The sequence below is a fragment of the Plecotus auritus genome (genome assembly GCF_963455305.1).
Source record: "Plecotus auritus genome assembly, chromosome: 8".
Taxonomy (NCBI): domain Eukaryota; kingdom Metazoa; phylum Chordata; class Mammalia; order Chiroptera; family Vespertilionidae; genus Plecotus; species Plecotus auritus.
Genome location: NC_137782.1, coordinates 58,744,282 through 58,765,712, shown reverse-complemented (window position 1 = coordinate 58,765,712; position 21,431 = coordinate 58,744,282). Strand labels below are relative to the sequence as shown.

The 21,431-nt window shown below is 53.1% G+C and overlaps 1 protein-coding gene across 2 annotated transcripts in view; it reads right to left on the bottom strand.

Annotated features, from left to right (window-relative positions):
• The window catches only part of TGM2 (transglutaminase 2), a 31,588-nt gene extending 15,018 nt beyond the window's left edge, over positions 1-16,570 (bottom strand). For both annotated transcript variants that reach the window (XR_013961533.1, XM_080686266.1), the window contains exons 1-6: positions 16,498-16,570; positions 12,994-13,173; positions 8,112-8,354; positions 4,391-4,509; positions 2,288-2,416; positions 1,114-1,291 (exon numbers count right to left, since the gene is read on the bottom strand). Coding sequence is in view for 1 of the 2 variants with exons in the window: in XM_080686266.1 (XP_080542392.1) it covers positions 1,114-1,291; positions 2,288-2,416; positions 4,391-4,509; positions 8,112-8,354; positions 12,994-13,173; positions 16,498-16,507 (859 nt within the window). In the remaining variant the exon portion in view is untranslated. The remainder of the gene's footprint in view (positions 1-1,113; positions 1,292-2,287; positions 2,417-4,390; positions 4,510-8,111; positions 8,355-12,993; positions 13,174-16,497) is intronic.
• Positions 16,571-21,431: the final 4,861 nt, after the last annotated feature.

Genomic DNA, 21,431 nt, shown 5'->3' with positions numbered 1-21,431 from the left:
GACAGTCGTGGAGGAGTGGAGATGGGGAAGGAAAAGCAGAGGCAGCCTCGCTGGGAACCGGGGTCAGGCTGTCCCCATCCAGCCTTCTAGAGTGGAGGAAAGTGCGGGGGTGCTGGGACCCTTTTCTGGGGCTGTGTACTGGTCTTAGAGTCAGAAAAGCTAGGAACCCAAGATCAGCCTCTTAGATTTCCTGAGCCTAATAATAATAATAATAATTAATAATAAGAATAATAGTGGTAGTAATGGCAGCAGCACTATGTACGTATTTGCTGGTATGCATATGAAATAATTTGAACAGTTCACATATGCTAACTCACTGAATCTTTACAACACCCCAGAATAAAGGCACTATTATTACGCCCATTTGAGTTAAGTGATTTACTCTTAAGGACACACATGGTAAGCAGCCCAGCTGGGGTTTGAATTCCACCCTTGACTCCATGTTCCCAACTGGTTGATGCTAACCCATTCTCAAAGCACCATCATCAGCTCTGGAACAATCTTCAACCTTTCTCTGGGCTCAAATTTTCAAGAATTTTTTTTAGCAATTTCCCGCCCCCCCCCCCCCTTTTTTTGTTTTTAAATTGCTTTCTCTTTTCCTCCTCTGCATTTTAGAAAGTGCTCTCTCTTTCTTGACATTGATGATAATATTATCAACTTATTCATGGTCAGACCTAAGAAGACCTACACGCTGGGCCAAGTTCCGTGCCGATCAGTTTTGTGTCAGACCCACCCTGGGAGGTAGATCCTGTTGTTGTCCCCATTTTACAGGTGAGGAAACTGAGGATCGGAAAGAAGTCATTTGCTCGAGGTCACAGAGCAAGTGAATGGAACAGTGGGGATTTTTAACGCAGGTGTGCCTGGCTCCAAAGTCTATATTCTCAACCGTGAGCCCATGCTGCCCCCCAAATAACATCCCTCATTGTGGGGAAAAGGAACAGAGAGGGCAGCCACTGGCTCCAGGCCACACAGTACATTGATGGCATTGGTGGCAGAGATAGGACGAGACCTTGGGCCTCTTGATTCCCACTCCAGGGCTCTCTGCACCCACTTCCAGGGCTCACGAGCTGAGAAAAGGTTCCAGGCCCTCCCACACCCCAGTGCGCAGCTCACCTGTGCAGGCCACAGCAGCGAAGACCCAGCACTGGCCGTACTTGACCTTCTGGAAGCCGTAGTTCTTCCAGCGCCGCAGGATGTCCACACTGCCGATCCAGAACATGGGGCTGACGCCGTCCGCGTAGTTGTTGTCCCAGCGTCCCAGCAACACACCCTGGTCGTCATTGCAGTTGACCTGCAACCAGCAGGGCATCGGGGGCATCAGTCTGGGGAGAGGGTGGTGGCTGTGCCAGGTAGAGCACAAGTCCAGCACATAGTAAAAGGCAGGGAAGGGAGTCTCAGGATGAGGGGACAGCAGGTGCGAAGGTACCAAGGTGTGACAGGCTGTGTGGTACATCAGAGATGGTTGGGGCTGGCAGCCAGGGTGCGGGAAAGAGAAAGGGAAGGCAGGAGGTGGAGAGGGGTCAAGGCCATGAAGGCGATGCTGGAGATGTGAATGTGTCCACGGGGTGGCAGGGGAATGGCACCGTGTGATCTGAGTACAAAGAACAGTTCTGGCTCCTGCCCATATTGTGTTATTCCCCCAAATCCCTTCCCTCGAGGATAAAAATCCAGGCTTCTGCGTGGTCTGGCCCCTGCCTACCTCTGCAGCCCCGCCTGCCCCCTGCTCCCCCTTGCTCACTCTGCTCCAACACACTGGTCTCCCTTCTGCTCTTCAAACCTGCCCAAGTCGGTACCTAATCAGGGCCTTTGCACAAGCAGAACCCTCTGTCTGGAAGGCTCTTCTCCTCCCAGTTAGTATATCAGCTCAGGGATCATCACTTACAGAGGCTCCCCCTCCCTCTCTGAGGTTAGGCCCTGCGGTCAGACACTCTCACACATCTGGGTTCCTTCAGCGCCTGCATCATTATTTATGACGATGCAACTTATTCACTTGACATTTTGGTTAATGTCTGTCTCCGCCCACTCTCCCACTGGAACATAAACTCTCTGAAGTTAGAGACCACACATGTCTTAAACCCAGCTGTTTCTCCAGTGCCTGGGACAGCGGCACTTGATAAATATTTGCTGAACGAATGAATTGCTTTGAGGGATCACATGACATTATCCTCATTTGGGTAAATTTTGTCTTTCTAAATACGAGCTCTCTTAGCTGAGACTCACCCATCCCCTGGGAACCCCCACTGTGCTCTGTCATGGACCCCTAGGGTGGGCCATGCTGCTCACTCACCATGGCGCTCACCACCCGGCCCACATAGACAGGGCTGCTGCGGCGGGAGCAGTCACGGCCACTGTTCTTCAGGAACTTGGGGTTGACGTCCAGGAGCTTCAGGCAGGTGTCCAGGATCTCATCTTCAAACTGTGTCAGAGGAAACAAGAGGAGGATAAGGGGGGTGAGGAGTCACCTCCTCTAGAAAGTCTGCCTTGAAGCCCAGCAGCTATAGGACCTCTCAGCCTGCCTTACACAGACTGTGATGCCAGCTGCTCCTGGCCGAGGAGGGGCTGGGGTGGGACAAAGGCTGAGTGTATGAGAAAGGGAAAGGGGGTGTGCCTGCATCCAGGGTCTGGCTGGGGGGTCCTGGGGGTTTGGAGTAGAGACCACTGAGTGGGGAGCCCAGTGTCCCTGGGGCTTCTCTACCCTCAGAGTCACCTCAGGCCCTGCCAGTGTCCCTTTGCCCTCCCTGCTCAGCCAAATCTATTTCCCCAAAAACCTGACTCACCCTGCAGAGCAGATGAGGGCCCCCTCCTCCCCCACCCCACCCACACATGCTGCTCTGACTGGAACTGATATACATTAGGAAGATATAAATCTACTGGTAATCTCGTCACCCCTCTGTTTCTACCATACTCATTAAAATCTAGATTTCCCCTGTAGCCTGTAGGCCCTGCATGACCTGTGGCTGGGGGACCCCTCTTCGATCTCATCTCTTACCGCAGGGCCTTCGGACTGGCTATTTCCTGTGCTTGAAGCGCTCTTCCTGCCACTCTCTGTATGGCTCACACCTTCTCATCCTTGCAACTTAAACGTTATCTTTATCAAAAGTAGGACTTTCTCCTTGTCACCTCTATTGGACCACGGATCTGTCATGTTCGAAGGCTCTTCCGTCTGCCCCCTGCTCCCCATCTCGATGCTCTTGTCCCAGACCAGGCCTCATCACAGGTCTCCCTCCTTGGCTTGAATCCTTTTGTGGCTCCCTGTTGCCATCAGCCTGACATGAAGGCCAGTTTCCAACCTGAACACTGCTGACTTCTCCCACTTCACCTCCTGGGGCTCCTTCATAAGTACAATGCTCCCCAGGCTACGAGATACTTCTAAGGCATAAATTTTCCCATCTCCAAGCTCTTGCTCATGCAGTTCCCTTTGCCTAGTAGACATATACCCACCTCCTTCAAAGCCCAGATCACATGGTGCCTATTTCAGGAACTGCCCTGTCCCCTGTGGGCAATTATTCCCTTCCTTTACATCAGGAGGTTAAGGGGCCAGGGGTGAGATAGTTCTTGCTTCATGCATTTTCTCAGCCATGTCTCAAGGATTTTTATGGGAGGCTGACTGGTAGAGGAAAACAGCAATGGTTTGGAGAACCAGCCCAGCCTGGCCTGGGAGAATGAGAAACCACATGAACAGAGATGAACCATCCAGCTGAGGTCAGGCAAGTTCAGCCTAGACAGCCATGCCCTGGCTGACCCAGATAGTTAAACCTCTCAGGTGTAGGCTTGTTTGTTATTCGTCAGTAGCTAGCTGATATATTCAGACCAGCGGTTCCCAAAGTATTGACATTAGATCAGAAGCATCAGCATCACCTGAGAACTTGTTAAACATGCAGAATCCCAGCCCACACCCACATCTACTGAATGAGAAAGTAGGGATGGGCCCAGTGATGTGTATTTGACACACTTTCCCAGTGATTCTGATGTATATTTAAGCTTGAGGTCCACTGATGGAGATAAAGGTTTAAAGCCTGCTCTCAGTACATGCTGAGCATACAGTAAGTACTCACCAAGTGCTGCCTGTTATTTTGATATATGGCCTTGAATGTTCCCCTTCTCCCTCCTGGAATGACTGCCTGCTCACAACTCCTAAAGGCTCCCCTCATTCTTTCCCACCCTGAATATCTGGGGCTGCTGCTCCCATGGCAGGTAGGAAAACCCTTCGCTGTGTGACCTCAGGCCTGGCCTGAAATGTCTCTGAGCTTCCATTTCAGGGACCTTTAATGTTGACAACATGGGGTGGGCGGCTTGAGACCTGATCACACTTTTGCATTGACTGTCTCAGACCCGGGGCCTAGCACACAGTGGGTCTGAGATGGTTGGGAGGGGCAGGGTGAGACCATACCTGCCCAAAGTTCCAAGGGACACCCTGGATGAACTTGGCCGAACCCTGGTAGATGAAGCCCTGCTGGGCGAGGACGTACTCCTGCCGCTGCTCCTCTGAGTCCAGATACACAGCATCCGCTGTGGGTGGGAAGGAAGGGGCCTCAGCTTTGGGTCTGGTGAGGCTCAGGGTTCCCGCAGACCTGGCATCCGGGGTGCCAACTCCCCAGGGCCAGGTCGGCGTCTCAGAAGCCTTTCTATGATTTAATCTGAAAAACTAATCATTAACACATAATCCCATGTCAATGGTAGAGATTGTATTATCAGTTAGTGACAGCAACGGCCGGCTGCCTTTCATCCAACATTTGTCAAGTGCCTGGATTTGTGATAAGCATGTGGTATATAATAGCTTGCTTATCCTCCCCAAGAGCCCTATGTAGAAGGGATCCATGAAAGCCCCCTTTTACCAGGGGAAAAACTGAGCCTCAAGAATATTTAAGAATGGGAAAACTGATGCTAAAACAAAAGGCCGAGGAGCCTGGGCAGGAGTTGGGAGCCCCCTCGCTCTGGTCCTCTCTTGCTGTGTGGCCCTGAGCAGGTCACGTCTCCTTCTCTGCCCACCTCTCTGTGTTCCCTGTGAGTACAATGGGCGGCAGATCTGAAAGGTGCTTCGTGAGCTAAAGCCCGAGCCAGCGTGAGGAAGGAGCATTGTTCAGGGTGGAGAGAAAGCCAAGGAAGTGTGTGTGCGGCTCCGGGGAGGTGGGGTCCCGTCCAGCTCGGGGGTTAGCCACAGCCACCTGGAGCAGGTGACGACATGCTAAGCTGGGAAGCAGAGACAGCCAAGTTGCAGCTGCTGAAAAACGCAGGGCACTTAGTTCCCTGTGACTAGTGAGGACAGACAAGGGGGCGGAGGTAGCCGGGGCCAGAGGGCAGGAGGTCAAATGTCAGGCTGGCCTTTACCATCTCCATGTCACAGGTGAAGAAACGGAGGAAGGGGAACTCCAGAGCCACGTTATGCCTGTGGGCATTTTTGCTTCCATTAAAAAAATGTATATATTAAAAATATATTTCATGACTGCATTGCTTTAATGATAGATATAGTAATATTATATATTAAGACATAGTCTCTGGCCTAAATATTTCTTTTCTTCTGAGTTTAAAACAATTCACGTGTTTTTGTGGGCCCCTGAAGGAATGGTGGCCCCAGGCCCTGTGCCTTCTGAAGTCTGCCTGAGAAAGCGCAGCCGGTGCTCCTGGCAAAGCTGGGCTAGAACGCAGCGGCCAGGGCCCCTCGGGCCCCGGGCTCCACCGGCCCCTCTGCAGTGACCAGCACCCCCACTCGTACTGCATGGAGGAAGGCAGATGTGGCAATGGCTGAGCGTCTTATGTATCCTGCTCTTTGGCTCCGGAAATTGTGCAATACAAATTAGCCTTACGATAAGTGAACCATGTGGTTATAAATCAGTTGGCAGTGTGGGAAAGAGAATGAAAGGGAAAGAAATGCCCACAGATGTTTTCCCATTGGCGTGAGCGTGTCAGCACGCTGGGTGTCCCCCGCTCAGGTTCCCGGCTCAGGTAAGGGTGGGCACTGGGGACAGAAGCCTCACTGTAACGGGCACTTGATCTTGTCCATCTGGAGCGCGGGGACAGGGGGTCCCCTTTCATGGGTGGATCCTGTCCTCTGCCCCAGAGGGAAAACAGTGTCCTCGTCCAGCCCACCCCCCACAGAGCCCAGCTTCCTGCTTTCCAGTCACCAGCCCCACTGCTTCCTCGAGGCTCCCACCCTGGGATGTGGGTCACTTTAGGCACCGTGCGGCTTGGCTGACCGCCACGCCAACCCGCGGGCAGGAAGGGGACAGTTCCAAAGGAAGGAGGACATCCCCAGAACCTTGCTCCCTGTTCGCTGGACTCTGAAATCGCACAGTGCAGGGCGGGAGGAGGACCCGGCATGCTCCTGCTCCACGGCTGGGCTGCCAACGGGCTGTAAGCTCTGCAGGTTGCCAGACACCTAACAGGCATGCATGTGCCCGCTGCGGCAGCACATATACGAAAGCAAGCACACAGCGTGCTCCAGCAAGGCCGAGTGTGTCCTGAGAAAGCATCCCACGTGGCCACGAAAGCAAGGGTGCTCGTTGCCACACCCTCCCCATGATGAAACCCTGACGTAGGGGACCAGATGAATGAAAGAGCCACACGGACAGGATATGGTCACTCAGGTGCTCAAAAAGAATGAGCGGATGGCCCAGCTGGTGTGGCTCAGTGGTTGAGCATCGACCCATGAACCAGAAGGTCACGGTTTGATTCCCGGTCAGGGCACATGCCGGGGTTGCGGGCTCAATCCCCAGGAGGGGCCATGCAGGAGGCAGACGGTTGATGATTGTCTCTCATCAATAATGTTTCTATCTCTCTTCCCTTCTCCCTTCCTCTATTTGAAATCAATAAAAACACATAAAAAAATGAGTCTATGTGTGCAGGTGAATGTGGAAAGATCCTCAAGACATATTGTAGAAGAAAAACAACCCAGTAGGTTGATGTATTTGTGGGATCCTTTTAGGTTTAAGGAGACAGAGGAGCTCAATGCAGTGATATCTGAAGGCACGTGCGCCCAAATCTCAGGAGATGAGCCCCCAAGGTGGCTATGATGGTGTTCCCCAAGGAGGGGTGACAAGGGGTGGCTGTCTCTGCAGTGCTTGAGGTTTTAGAAAGAGGACGGTCCCTGTCTTACTGTTATAATGAGAAATAAAAGCCAAAGTATGTAAAAGGGAAAATAAAACATCTTTCTGCTCAAATATGTTATCAAATGCCCCCAAATGGAGAAGGAAAAAAAAATAAAGCAATGGCCTGTAAGAAGCTGGTTATCTGACGCTGGAGAGACCAGAATTTCTGCCCTGGGCCGTGGCTTTGAGGGGAGACACCCACCCGTTCCTCGGCTGAGGCCCACCCACAAGGCCTCTCTCTCTGTCTTGCTGTAGGAGCAGGAAGGAAACCCAGCTGACTGCCTTGTTAGTAGGATGGGAAAGCTGAGGCCCAAGAGGTGTGTGGCAGCCCCTGCCTCCTCCCATCTGCTCAAGTTGGCCTCGGTCCTCCCGAGCGTCCCCTCTGACTCCCCAGTTTCGTCCAGCCTGGTCCACTTACTCACTGAAGGAGCTGCCCAAAGCCACCTCCCTTCTCTGAGCCTCAGTTTCCTGCCTGTGACATGAGGCCGCTGACATCTCCTCCCCTCCCCCCGCGCTGATTGAGAGGGTGTACGTGGAGACACTTAGATAAAACTGCTCCTGCCCCCCTCTCCTGGCTACCCCAGCCCGCCACCTCCCTCGGTTTCCCCTCACTTGCCGGTCTGGTGAGGTTTAAAACAGAGCCTCATGAAACAGTACCAGGTGGGAGCCATGGGCACCCACTGGGCACCCCATTCCTGAGTGGAGCTTCCGACCCCGGGCCACCTCCACGCCCAGCTCACAGTGCATGGGGACATATGGACAAGACACGGGATAAGATCGCTTGGTGGCTGTGAGGCTTGGGCCAGTCGTTGTGCTTCTGTGAGCCTGTCTGCTCCTCTGGACATGGGAATAAGAGGAGTCCTCACATCGCAGGGTCTGGGGGAGCTGAGCACGGAGCTGCACAGGGTGGGCCTCACTCAGTCCACCTTGATGTCTCTTCTGCCCCATCTCCCACCCTCAGTAGCCCCCATGGGTGGGTCTGGCCCTGCCCACCTCCCCCCTACCCATGGGTGGAGTGCGCCTCACCTGGGCACCAGGTGTTGAAGAGCAAGGTGAAGTGGCCCAGCCTGAAGCTGGAGCCCTGGTAGCCGGTGGAGGCCTCCATGCTGAGGCGGTATAGGCCGATGGGGGCGTGAGCTGGGGCAATGAGCTGCAGCGAGAGCTCACTGTCCTGCTGGTCTATCACGGAGGCCGTCCAGGTACCCTCCTCCATGGCATCGGACAGCGGAAAGCGGGCCTTGGTCCCGGCCTCCTGGCTGGGGGCTGGGCCTGTGGAAGGAGAAAGCAGGGGCCATGAGCTAGAGGTGGGCAGAGGCCGGGCACATGCCAGGGGTCCTTGGGCTGGATTCAAGGCCCAGTTCTGCCACTAACCATTGAGAGAACTTTGGCAAGAGATTTCATGTCCCCGAACCTTGGCTTTCCCTTCTGTAAAGTGGGGATCAAACCCCAACCTTGGAGGGAGATTTTGTAGGAATGCACGACAAGCTGTAGACAGATTCCTCCTGGGAGAGGGGTCAGTGCAGCCTGGGGCAGGGTCCGTCATGCTGCTCTGGGCTGGCATGACTTTGGACAAGCCCATCCCCCTCTCTGTTTGCCCGCCTGCAGCAGGGACAGGAATTGGGTAGATGCTCCCGGGGCCCGCCTTTCCTGCCTAGTTCCTTTACCCGCTAACGTCCTTCTTCCCTTTCAGGAAAAGAAACCCAGGCTCCAAATAGGATGGGACGGGGGTCCCTGGTGGCCCCTCCAGCCTTTGGCCTCTGGATCTCCAGGACAGCTCCGAGGAGTGCTCACAGCCATCTCTGACCTGCCCATTGCCGTTTGCACTTTATGAAATGCCTGGGCACTCCCTGCTTCCCCCAGGGCCCCTTGAGGGGGGAAACTGAGGCTATCCCAGGGTCAGAAATCAAAACAAGCATGCATGTGCCCGCTGTATGCTTGCTCCAGTATCCCTGGGCAAGGTCAGCATCAGGTTTCTGGGCTCTGGCTGTCCCCTCGGCACCTCTCATGCCCAGAGGATGCCCCTTGGGAGGTCTGAGGGGGTCTTGAGGCTCAGGGAGGCAGAGAGGCTGCTTCAAATAGCTGCTTTTTCAGGTGGAGGGGAGGGCCTGGCCCAAGCAGGCAGGTCTGAGTCATGGGGAGGGCAAGGGCGGCTGGTCTCCCTTTCTGGACTTGGGTGGCGGAAAAGAGAAACAGGACCTTCTCTGCTCGACTGGGCAGCTGCCCAGGAAGGTTTATTTTTAATCTCCCACCTCCCTCTCTGCAGCCCAGCCCACTGCTGCTGACAATATGGGGCCTACTCACTGAGGGGCTCCCTCCCAACACCCAGCCACCATCCACACCCAGGCCCAAATATAATCATGAACTAACAGGCCTGACACTGGCCCAGGGACCCTGTCTGGGTGCCAGGAGTCAGCTGTGAGCCTTTAAACGCTCCCAGTCTCCCACAGTAGGCATTTGAGGGAGGAGGCCAGTAGTACTGGGGCCCAAGAACCTATCTTGTTCTGGTTCCCCCACTCAGGCCCTGAGAGCTGTGTGACCTGAGCTAAGTCACCAGGCTTCTCTGATCTGCACTTTTCTCATCAAAGAAGAAAATAGGTTTAGACCACATGCCTGGGAGGGTCTGATTCCAGATCTGAAACTGGCTCTGTAACCTTGGACAGCTATTTAGCTTCTCTGTGACGTGGTTTCTTCATCTGTAAAATGGAGCCAATTGCACTACCTCTTCACAAAGTCAGTCTGAAGCTTAAAGAAGATGAGGCATGTGAAGTGCCTCAAAAGGTGCCTGGCACATAGTAAGTGCACAGTGAATAAAAGGTATTGTGTATTGTCGCCATCACCTCCTAGCACTCTTTAGAGGATTCAGTGAGAGTTCATAGAAGACACTTAAAACAGTGACTAGGAAGCAGTAATTACACAGAAATGTGAGCTATCTTCAGTATCATCAAAAGGGACTATTAAAGCCCGGCTGGCATGGCTCATTGGTTGACCGTCGACCTATGAACCAGGAGGTCACAGTTCGATTCCTGGTCAGGGCACATGTCCAGGTTGCTGGCTCGATCCCTAGTGAGGGGCGTGCAGGAGGCAGCCCATCAATGATTCTCTCTCATCATTGATGTTTCTATTTCTCTCTTCCTTCCTCCCTGAAATCAATTAAAAAAATATTTTTAAAAGGGGGACCATTAAAAATCAGCATTCTCAGGCCATACAACATTTTGAAGACTGGAGTAAAATGAAAACTGAGGCAAGAGGGGTCAAGTTGGGGTGGCCCTATGTTCCAGTTTGCCGGGACAGTCCCAATCTATGCCTGTACTCCTAGTATAATTATTAATAGCCTCCCTTTCACTATCAGAATTGTCCCTGTTTGGAAGATCAATGATCTGGTCACCACGGTTACAACCTGGGCCAGGTCCCATAGCCACAGCCACTATTGACAACCAGCCCCAAGGAAAGGTCAGGAAACATACTTCCCTTTCTCTCTGTCCCAGGACAACGGAGCACCTAGGCGTGCCCCTCCCCCCCGACCCCACACACACACGGCCCTTTCTTCCAAGGGGCCTGGAGGGGGCATGAAGACAGGCTGTCCCCCGGGCCTCACCGGGGCTCACGTAAGCTGGCTTTGAAAGTTCCTGGGCTGCGGTTCCACACTGCACTCTTGTGGGGCCTAAATGACTCTGGGGACCTGAGGGTCCTGGGCCCTATCCCAGACCAGGGTGGCAGGAGGCCAGGGTGGTGGCTGAGGGGAACCTTCCAGAGCAAAGCCTTCTATTAGCCTCATAAGAGTTCTTTTCACTCCTTCGGGCTGGTCTCACTCCCACCCCCACTCACCCTCATGCCCTGGCCCTCCCTTGGAGGGAGCGTAGCTTTAATCCGGTGACAAAGGAGGTGTTTGTCTCCTGTGGTCTGTACCCCATAACAGAGCCTGTCAGGTCTGTTCCACCCAAGTCTGGGTGGAACACGCAGCCCTCGGGGATGTGTGGGGTCAGGCCACACGCTTCATTCCATGCGTGACTTGGCCAGCGATCTGCCCTCTCTGGGCTTCAGTTTCCCTAAAGAGGTAGGATAGGATGATTCCTCGCGAGAATGTTGCAACATTCTAGGGTGCCCAGGCCAGGCCCGGGGCTGGGCGCTGACACCAGCCAGGCCTTGAGGTGGGAGGCCTGGCTTCCTTCTATTGTCCTCAGGCTTCCCGGCCCCGGGGAGGGTCTCAACTGCTCAGACAGGGGAAGCTGTGTGCAGCCAGAGATACTGTGACCTCCGTCCGTGGTTGTAGAAGTGGCCAGGGCAGGTTGGCTACGGTTTGAGATAATTTGGTGAAGACTGGAGAACAGAGATTAGTTGTTGGGGTGGGAAGGCTGGTTGCCTCCACAACCCTGAACTTGGAACCCTAACTACCCAACACTTAGAGAATGAGGAGAAAGAAAGGGGACACCTTGAAAAAGAAAGAAGGAAAAAGAAAGGGGGGGATCACAGGCTGCCAGGCTGGTGGTTGTCTACATCCCATTTCACAGGGGAATACACTGAGGCCTGGCAGGCACCTGAAGGGGCCTGCTGTGGGGTCACCGTGACAAAAAACTTCAACTCTAGGGTCAGGTTTGAATTTCCTTTTCTCCTAGACACCGTGTGACCCAAGCAAGTAACGTGACTTTTCTGGGCCTCAATGTTCCCATCTGTAAAATGGGGGCTCCTGATGCTTCTGGGATGGGGGGATTTAGAACGGCATGCAAACAGTAGGTGCTCCATTGATGTGATTTTCATCATCCTACGCTTGACTCTTCTCAGAGCACCACTGTCATGTACTCCAACCTGCCACTTTACAGAAAGGGAACCGAGGCTAGAAAGATCAGAGACTAGCCGGAGGCCGCTTTGTTAGAAAGGGCCCCATAGGTGCTGGGTGTGTGGGGGTGACTTTGGGTAGTGGGTGTGCCCCTGCCCAAAGCGGAAGGGGAGGGAGGAAAGGGATGAAGGGGATATCCGTGGCCAGTCTGCAGGTGCTGTGATAAGCCTTATCAAACGGCCTCCCAGGTAAATAAACACAGGCCTCAGCCAGGTGGGTGCAGTCAGTTCCTGCTCCCTGCTCTGCCTGCCCTCGGAGACCTCAGAAAGAGCTGGCCTTTCCCACCCTTGGGCCAGAGTCCCAGCCAGGTGGCCCCTTGATGACCTCAAAGGAGTGGTTCCCACTGGAAACCAAAGCAATGGATTCAGCATTCAAAGCCACTTTCCCAGGAATGGGCACTGGGCATCTGGGGATGGGGTGGCTGGGTCTCGATGTCCCTTTACCCACCACTGGAGCAAAATCAGCAACAGCCACTGACGTCAACAGGGCACTACCCCAAGTAAGGCCCTTCTCACTTAACAACCCTTCACCGTGCCTGCTTTTCACACGACAAATCAGGCTCAGAGAGGCTAAGCAACTTACCCCAGGACACACAGCAGGTAGGCAGCCCAATCTGCACCAGAACCCAGGTCTGTCCGTGCAGCCCTGAGCCTGAGGCAGCCTCCCTAGGGCTGGAGCCAGCTGGGTTCTTTCCAGCACCCAGACCTCATTTGGGCCTTGATCCCAGAGGCCTGGCCAGTTGCGTGGAATTTGGGAAGCAGCTACTGATAAGAGCTGGAAAGTTGTTTTGATGTGGGGATGAGCACGAAAGATCTTGACCCCAACCCTGATGATAACAGGTTTTTAGGAACCAAGGTGTCCAGAAGCACAGACTGTTTACAAAGCTGCGTGTCCTTGGGTGACATCTCTCAACTTCCTGCACCTCCGTTCCCTCATCTGGGAAATGGGCTAGTGACTGCTGGGAATTTTCAGGGGGGCAAAGAGCAATGGAGTCACCTGCTCCACTGTCTGTCAGGGGACAATCAAAGCACAGAGCAGGACAAGTTCAGGCTGTAGGGGTGTGACGGTACTTACCAGTGGAGACACTGAAGGTGAGGCGGTCCACACTGGCCTCATAGCTCCTGCCCTGAAAATGCAGCGTTAGCCGGAAGGGCTGGCCCCTCCGCACCACCAGCCTCTCCCGGCACAGGTCTGCCGTGTGGTGGTCACGGCCATTGGCCTCCAGCTCCAGGTCCCATTTCTCCACAACCAGATCTACGGAGACAATGAGGGGCAATGAGGGGCATCACCCTGGCCTCCTGCCACCCTCAGCCAGCTACAACCCCCTACCACGCTCCTTCGCTTAGTACAGTGCCTGGTGCACAATAAATGATTAGTAAACTCTAGCTATTCTATCATTATTGTGGGGCTTTTTTTGTGTGTGTGTGTTGTATTTTTGTTATCAAGGGCAGTATCTGGGATAGGTTAATTACACAGGCTTGCCTTTTAGTTTAAATTTTCAATTTAGGAAATACAGAGGACTGAGGAACATTTTAAACAAAGAACAGGACACAACAAAATTCACACTGAGGGAAACAAAAGGCAAGGTACTTGGTTTCTTTAACAAATAAAAATGGGGGTGAGTTAAAGGGAGAACCTATAGATTATGAGGAATTTAAGAGACATTCTAACTGTTGTGCTACCAGATTAAAAAAACAACAACTACTACTTAAAACATTACATGTATGAGACAACTGGAAATGTGACTACTAATGGAACAATGGTGATGTTAAGGAATTTTTGTGCATTTGTTTATATCTAAAAAAGAGGCCTTATCTTTTAGAGACATATTTTGAAATATTTACAAATGAAACAATGCTTTCAAATAATGGGGAGGGGTCAGCTGAGGGTGCAGGAGGCAGGAGCAATTATAGGCTAATGGTGGTTGAGACTAATGAGAATATGCACATTTATTATGACATTCTCGCCACTTTAAAAAGACGTTTTTATTTATTTCAGAAAGAGGAAGGGAGAAGGAGAGAGAGATAGAAACGTCAATGATGAGAGAGAATCATCGGTCCATCAGCTGCCTCCTCCATGCCCCCCACTGGGAATCGAGTCCGCATCCTGGGCATGTGCCCTGACCTGGACTCGAATTGTGATCTTCTGGTTCATAGGTCGACGTTCAACCACTAAGCCACACCAGCAGGGCGCTCTATACTTTTATGTTTGTTCAATATTCTCCATAATACAAGGTTTTTAAAATGACGGGGATTTTGGAGTCTTCTGGATCTAGGTTTCAGTTCTGTTGTGCAGCTGTGTGACCCTGGACAGGTGTCTCTCCCTCTCTGTGCCTCCTTCGCTGAAGCCTCAAAGGGCTGCAGTGAGTTCTAGCAGAGGATGTTGGGGATGTTGGGACACCCTTTCCCCAGGGCTTAGCTCAGGGCAGGAGCTTGATATGTGAAAAGTCTATTTATATTTCAGAGGGAGCTGACAACCAGGGCAGGGGTAGGGGTGCTGGGATGGGTGGGGGTCTGAGGGAAGCACAAACTTCATAAACCTTGGCAAGCTCAAGGTCAAGATTGGGAAGCCCATAGGGTGGGGGAAGAGGGCAAGGCAGACTCTCAGAGTTGTGGGGCCCTTGGGAAGTATGTGGCCAACTGATGCCCAAGGGTGGGGATTTGCCCAAAGTCACCCTGCAAGTCAGTCCTTCTACTGGGACAGCAACTCAGGTCTCCTGCCTCCTGCCATGGGATATCCCAAAAGTGAGGTGCGAAGTGCCCAGCGACGGCAGAGATGGATATTACGTGGCCCCAGGTCCCACGGCAAAGGGCAGCGTTGGGGTTTGAATCCAGGGCAGTAGATTCTGGAGCCTGCACTAGTAGCCATCTCACTCACATCTCAGGGCTTGTTCTCCGTCTTCCCGCCTCTCCTCCCATCCCTTCTTCCACTGTGCCCTGTGTTATTCTCCAGCCAGGGAGGGGACGCCGGGAAGCCGTGCCCCTGCAATCACTGCGGGAGAGACCTCCACAAGGAGCAGAACTTCCGCAGGCCTGCTTAGCGAGAGAGAGAGCACTGCTGTCCCCCTGGGAGACCAAGAGATGGCCAGTCTCCGCTCTGAGGCTATTGTCTGGAGAAGGATTTCCAAAAGTCATGCCCAGCTTAAAGGCGCAGAAACCCTAGGGTCTGAAATCACAGGATTTCTGCATGGAGGAAGGACCCGAGGCCTTCCAGCCTGGGGGACTCCTGTAGGAAGTGGCCCCTCGGGCACTGGGGTAGGAGGCTCATCATAACTGTCATCTCCAAGGTCACTGAGCCCCACTCTTGGGGTTGGGGATAAGAAGCTGCACTGGGGACAAGTGGCCACCTTGGCGACATGTCACAGCCAGTCCTGAGTTGGTTTTCCATCCCACACACTGGGAGCTGGGTCCCAGAGAAGGACCTGAGATCACACAGCAGGTCAGGCAGGTTCATGGTTCCTCCCACTCATCCCTGCCCCAAATGGCCCATGGCCCTGACCACATTCCCTCTCCCCACAGCTCCTTTCCGGAAGTGCAGTGGTGCAGGGGTCATTTCAAATGGAGAGCTGACCCAAGAGCCCACTGGGATGCTGGGTCCAGCAGCATTACTGCAGGGACATCCTTCATTGTAGAAATTCCCTCCCCTGGCATGGTGGCATGGTGGCATTGTGTGTGTGTGTGTGTGTGTGTGTGTGTGTGTGTGTGTGTGTGTGTAGGCAGGTGGGAAATTAATTGAGCCCCTTTTCCACTCCTCTCAGCCCTCACAGATGTACCAAGGGTACATTATCACCTGGGTAGCTTAGAGCATTATCCCAATATGCCAAGGTTGCGGGTTCAATTACTGGTCAGGGCACATATAAGAATCAACCAATGAATGTATCAATAAGTGGAACAACAAATCCAGGTTCCTCTCTCTCTCTCTCTCAAATCAATTTTTTTTTAAAAAAGAACATTTTACAGAAGGGGAAACTGAAACTCAACAAGTGGCCGAGGGGTGCCCGAGCACTAGGGGTGCAGAACTTGTGAGCCAGAGGGACCTAAGAGGACATCCTGCTGTCAGCCCACTCCCCCACAGGATGCTGGAACCTCCTCTCTGGCCCCTTGGGGCCAAGGAGCCGGCCAGGGTTGGCTTGCACACCGCCTGGGTCAGCAGGCACGCCTCCTCACAGCTGGCAGGGACTACCCAAAGATAAGTGTTCTGAGGCCAGGCCAACAGCCCCTGCACAGCTTTATGCCACTTGACACACAGCAGCCAGCCCAACTAACTGACTGAGGACAGGAACAATGTCCACTACACAGTACTTTACAGTTCACAACACGCCTTCATGTCCCATTGCTTCATCTGACCCAGGCAGCCAGGGGTCAATGATTATGCCCTGGGGATGGGGAAACTGAGGCCCCGAGCCCAGCCAGGACTGGGAGCCAGGCAGCCCTCACCCAGCCCAGACCACATGTTGCTCTCCAAGATTTGAGCCCCAACCTGTCCTGACCCCGGCTGCACTGGCTTAGCACCACGACCAGGGAGGGACAGCCAGGCACAGGGCTCCTGAGGAGCGGCAGCCCTTAACCTAATACTCACCCTCCGCCATGGTCAGCGGTGGCAGTGTCTCCTGGGACTGTGGCAGTTCCCTCCGGGGTGGACCACTGGCAGCCGCTGTGGAGGAGGCTGAGCGCAGGGAACTTATAGCCCGCTCAGGGGCGGGCCGGGGGCGGGGCTGAGAGGGAAGGCGGGGACCTGCTGAGGCTGCTATTGCCCAGTCTGGGCCCACGCTCTGGGCTGGCTGGCCAGGGCAGGAGCCCTAGAGGGAGGAGGGAATGGTGGCCAGGCAAGGGCTCCCCCTGGGGGAGCAGACAGAGTGCAGGGCTGGGACAGCAAGGACACACAGTTAAATCAGGACACAGACACACCTGGACCCACGGTGTCAGAACTTGGGTAACAGACACCTGGACAGAAAAATACACACATACAGATATGGACACATGTGGAGCCCACACAGTTACAGATACACTCCTACACATACAACAGACAAACCTGGACATACAGTGACATGGACACAAAATCAGGTTAAAAGCATGGAGACATGCCAGGACATAGACACTGGCAGACACACAGGTACCCACCAGGAGCCACATACCGATACACAGGTGTCCAGATCACCCAGCTCACAGACACCAACATACCATCAGCTATGGACCCAGAAGCAGATTGGGGCATCCACAGATATGCAAAGATGCATGTGATGGACACACATGCAGACACAGCCTCGTGTACACATGCAGACATACCCACAGAGACAGGCTCACCTCTTCCTGGAGCAAAACCCAGGTAATCTGCCCATCTCACCTGTCCCTCAGATGATAGATCTAATCTATCCACCCATCCATCGCCCACCCATTTATCTATCTAGCCATCCACTCACCCAGACGCCACTCACCCCTACCTGTTCCTCATCCTCCCTCCATTCCCATTCAGTCTCATCCCTGCAGGCCTACTGTGTGCCAGAAGGAAACAAAGAAAACTTTCCAGGAACTCAACTTCGGACCCTTCCCACTAGCATCCAGGGCAGGGGTGTGCGGCATCGCTCCTGCTGGGCCCTCTACTCCCCCAGATTCCTGTGCTTCTTACCCACCCTGAGGTCTGAGCAAGAGATGCAGCGGCCTGGGGCCTCCCCAAGCCCTTTTTCTAGAATAACTTCCATATCTCTTGAGGGATTTCGGCTACAGAACTGGTCCCAGTTCCCATTCCCGTGGCACAAAGTGCAGGGAACAAGCCTGTGTTGTTTTCGTGGATGTTTGTCCCTAGGTCAAGTGGGCCCTGCCTGGGTCTTAGTGAACAGACTCATGACACAGCGTTGAGTCCTGCTGACCTGTAAAATGAGTGAACCTCGCTCGTAACTGCCCGGTTTTATAGATACTGTTAGAGAAACTGTCCCCTGAAGCTGGCGAGAGCTCAGAGGAAGGAGCAAGATGAGTGGACATCAGTCAAGAAGCCAGTACCCACTCTGCCCTGACCAGCTGTGTGGCCATGGGCAGGTATTTCAGCTCTCCAGACCTCAGTTTCCCGCTCTGCAAAATGGGGGCAAGAATTCATCCCTCACAGGCCTGGAGTAAGGCTCAATCAAAATGACTGAGGCCGGGACCTAGTCTACAGTGCCACACTTGATAACTGGGTCCCTGATTTTTGGAGCAAAAATGCCAAGTGGTCCTGAGGGACAACAAAGGCTCCAGTGGCCAGGGGGCCCTTGCCCTGCTCAGGGCCTCAGTTTTTCTATCTGTTCATGGGAAACCCTGCCTTGTCTTACGTAATTGCACAAGTAATGATTAAAAACTCCAGCTTACTGAGGGGAAACTGAGGCCCAGGGAGGGTGGTCATGGGCTCAGGGTTCCCCTTCAGAACATACAGGGGCCTTCATCATTTTGTGCAAGGGAAGTGCTGTACAGTGGTTAGAGCGGGCTGTGTGACCCTGGGCAAATTACTAGACGTGTCTGAGCCTCAGTTTCCTTCTCTATAAAATGGGTGTAATAAGAGTCCCCGCTTCTGGGGGTTAGAGACAATGTCTGTTCAGTGCTGAGCATATGGTAGATGCTCAATAAATTGTACCTAAAACATTTTATGTGCATGTTAAGATCAGGAGTCCCCTTCATCCATAAAAGTGAGGTTCTTATGTGTAGGTGAAGCAGGTGGCAAACCATGTAGACTATTTGTGGGGTGCTCAGAAGAATGCCCTGCCTCCCAAATAAGTCTTAGACCCAGGGTCGCTGATGCAAGGACCCCACCATTAGAGAGGTCACCCCTTCACTTTCTTAAGGATTTGGGGCCTTGAGGTAGAGATAAAGGTGACATTTTAGAACTTTTGAGTAACCCATTACCAGCTAGATGTCCCATTTAAATCTCACAATATGATTTTTGTCATTTGTTAAATGAGGAAACTGGGGCTCAGAGAGGTGAAGTGACTTGCCCCAGTTCACATAGTCAGGAAGTGGGGCATAGAGTCTGGCCTTGGTTCAAACGCCGGCACTGACTCTTCCATGGTTCAGGGATCAGCCCTATATCCTGCCACGCCCGCCCTGCTTCTGATCCATGGTGTCTGGTGGGCAGTGGACATTCAATACATGTTTTTGGCATGAGAGAGAAAGATGAGTCAGAGGGAACTGAAGGGAAACTAGAAGGAAGGAAAGGAAGAAAAAGAAAAAGATTAAGATTCAGATAGGTTGGGGAAACTGCCTGAGGTTACACAGCACAGCTGGGCTCCCAGGCCCTGGCTCAGCTGAGCCATTCCCCAAGGACGAGGGGTCCCTAGGCAAGAGATGGCCCTGGATGGCTGAGCTGAGGGTAGAGGGAGACGGGACAGTGTAGGTGGGACTGTGATAGGCATTGGAAGCCTCTGATTTTCTACCAACTGCTGACTAATGGCAGATGAGCAGCGTCTGGCGTGAGCCAGTCCAGGGAGGGAAGGACCAGACTCCCTGAGGTGGGATGGGCTGAGGTAGGGGTGAGAACAGGAGACTTGGAGAAAAGGTCAAGAGGTAGGTGTGACCTTTCATGCCCTTTGAAAGGGAGCATGGCTGATGGCCTGTGGAGGCAGGATCCATGTGCCCCCGGTTGTGGGGAGCAGAGAACAGTACCCTTGATCCGTGTGGCCCTCCCAATGTGTCCATTTTTAAAATGGAAAAACTGACTTGCTCATGGTGTCCTCAGCTCCACTGTCATACTGCATCCTTCTCCCGCTGCCCTGTCCCCTGTGTAGGGTCTCAGGCCCAACTATGCCAGTTAAGCTCTGTGGGCTATGAGCCCATTGAGGCTTCAGTTTCTATTTCTGTAAAAGCAGAATCAACCCAGCCACTGTGGCTCAGTGGTTGAGCATCAACCCATGCATGGACCAGGAAGTCATGATTGGATTCCCAGTCAGAGCACATGCCCAGGTTTCAGGATCGATCCCCAGTAGGGGGCGTATAGGAGGCAACCATAGATGATTCTCTCTCATCATTGATGTTTCTATCTCTCCCTCTCCCTTCCTCTCTCTGAAAATCAACAAAAACATATTTAAAAAATAAATAGATAAATAAAAGCAGAACCCCATCCCAGCCCCCAGCACCACAGGACAGTCACAGTCTGCCTTGTCTGAGGCCCAGTGTGTGTGCGCCTCTGTCTCCCTCCACTCCCCTGGCTTTAGTGGCTGCTCAACAAATGTTTGTTGAATAAATAAGTGACCTGTGGCAGAGAGAGAGAGAGAGAGAGAGAGAGAGAGAGAGAGAGAGAGAGAGAGAGAGAGAGACTTGTCCAGCCCTGGGCCAAGCTCTGGAGGTTAGCCCAGCTCAGAGCCTTGGTTGGCGAAATCTGTGGTGCCAGCTGTCCATGGCAGAACCAGGAGCCAGAGTGTGGTGCTGGGGCCTCTAAGAAGCCTTGGTGCCTCCATCAGAGATGAGCGGTCTGAGCTCAACTTACTCTCCAGTCACATCTGTTACAACCCCGGGGTAGAAGGCCCTCTGCTGAGCCTCAGAGGCCTCAGGTAAACAATCTTCCCTGGTCCCACAGCAAGTTAGGGCAGGGGCAGGTGCTCCAGACACTGCAGAGAAGCCAGAACTGGCCCTGCACCTTGACCCTCGATTTTGAATGTTTAGAAAGCTGCTTTTACTCCATTTGCCCATGGGAATTGCATTGTAATGGGAGTGGGATGGAACATGAGGCTCGCCTGGTGTCATCAATGCTGAATTGGCATGACAAGGACTGACATGGAGTTCGAAAGCTCCAGGCTCCACCCCAGGGCCCCTTCTCATTGGCTGTGTGACCTCAAATACCAGTCTCCAAAGAAAAGAACTCAAAACTCTGAGCCCACCAGGCTCAGAGAAGGAGATTTTAAGAAGTGAAAACCCCTTCGAAAGAGAGTAAGTTAAGTCTAGTATTGTTGTCACCATTAAGTGCTTCCATTTCTTAACTGTCCAGACACCCCAGGGAATGGGGAGTGTTAGGATTTTTGGAGAGTGGAGTCCTGCCCATTACAGGCAGTAAAATGTGCTTTACTCATAGGAAAACCCGCTTCAGACCCTTACTCACAACCAATTATCACTTACTTGGCCTACAATTTTAATCAAAATGTAACATCCTAACCTGATCTAGCAGTCCCCAAAGATGAGACGTTAAGACATTAGGATTGGGGAGAAGAAATACCGGACGTGGGAGGTACCCAGGGAGGGAGATGTTGGAAAAGATGCACAAGAAGAACCAGGACCTCTGATGCTGGTAACATCTGGGGCCACTGGGAGCTGGACAAACTGTCCTGCCCAGTGTGCCCAGCCTCACAGGGCAACCAGCAGCAGTCATGGCAGTGACCTAGAGGCATTCTATGAATGGAGACTTTGTGATGAGCACATCGGGCCTAGGAGACACTTTTCACTTCCTTCCTGCTTCTAGCAGCAGCATGGCTCAGCTACAAGGACACAGGCTTGGGGGTCAACAGACCTGGGTTCAAGTTCAGCTCTGCCATTCCCTTTCCTGTGCGACCATGGATAAGT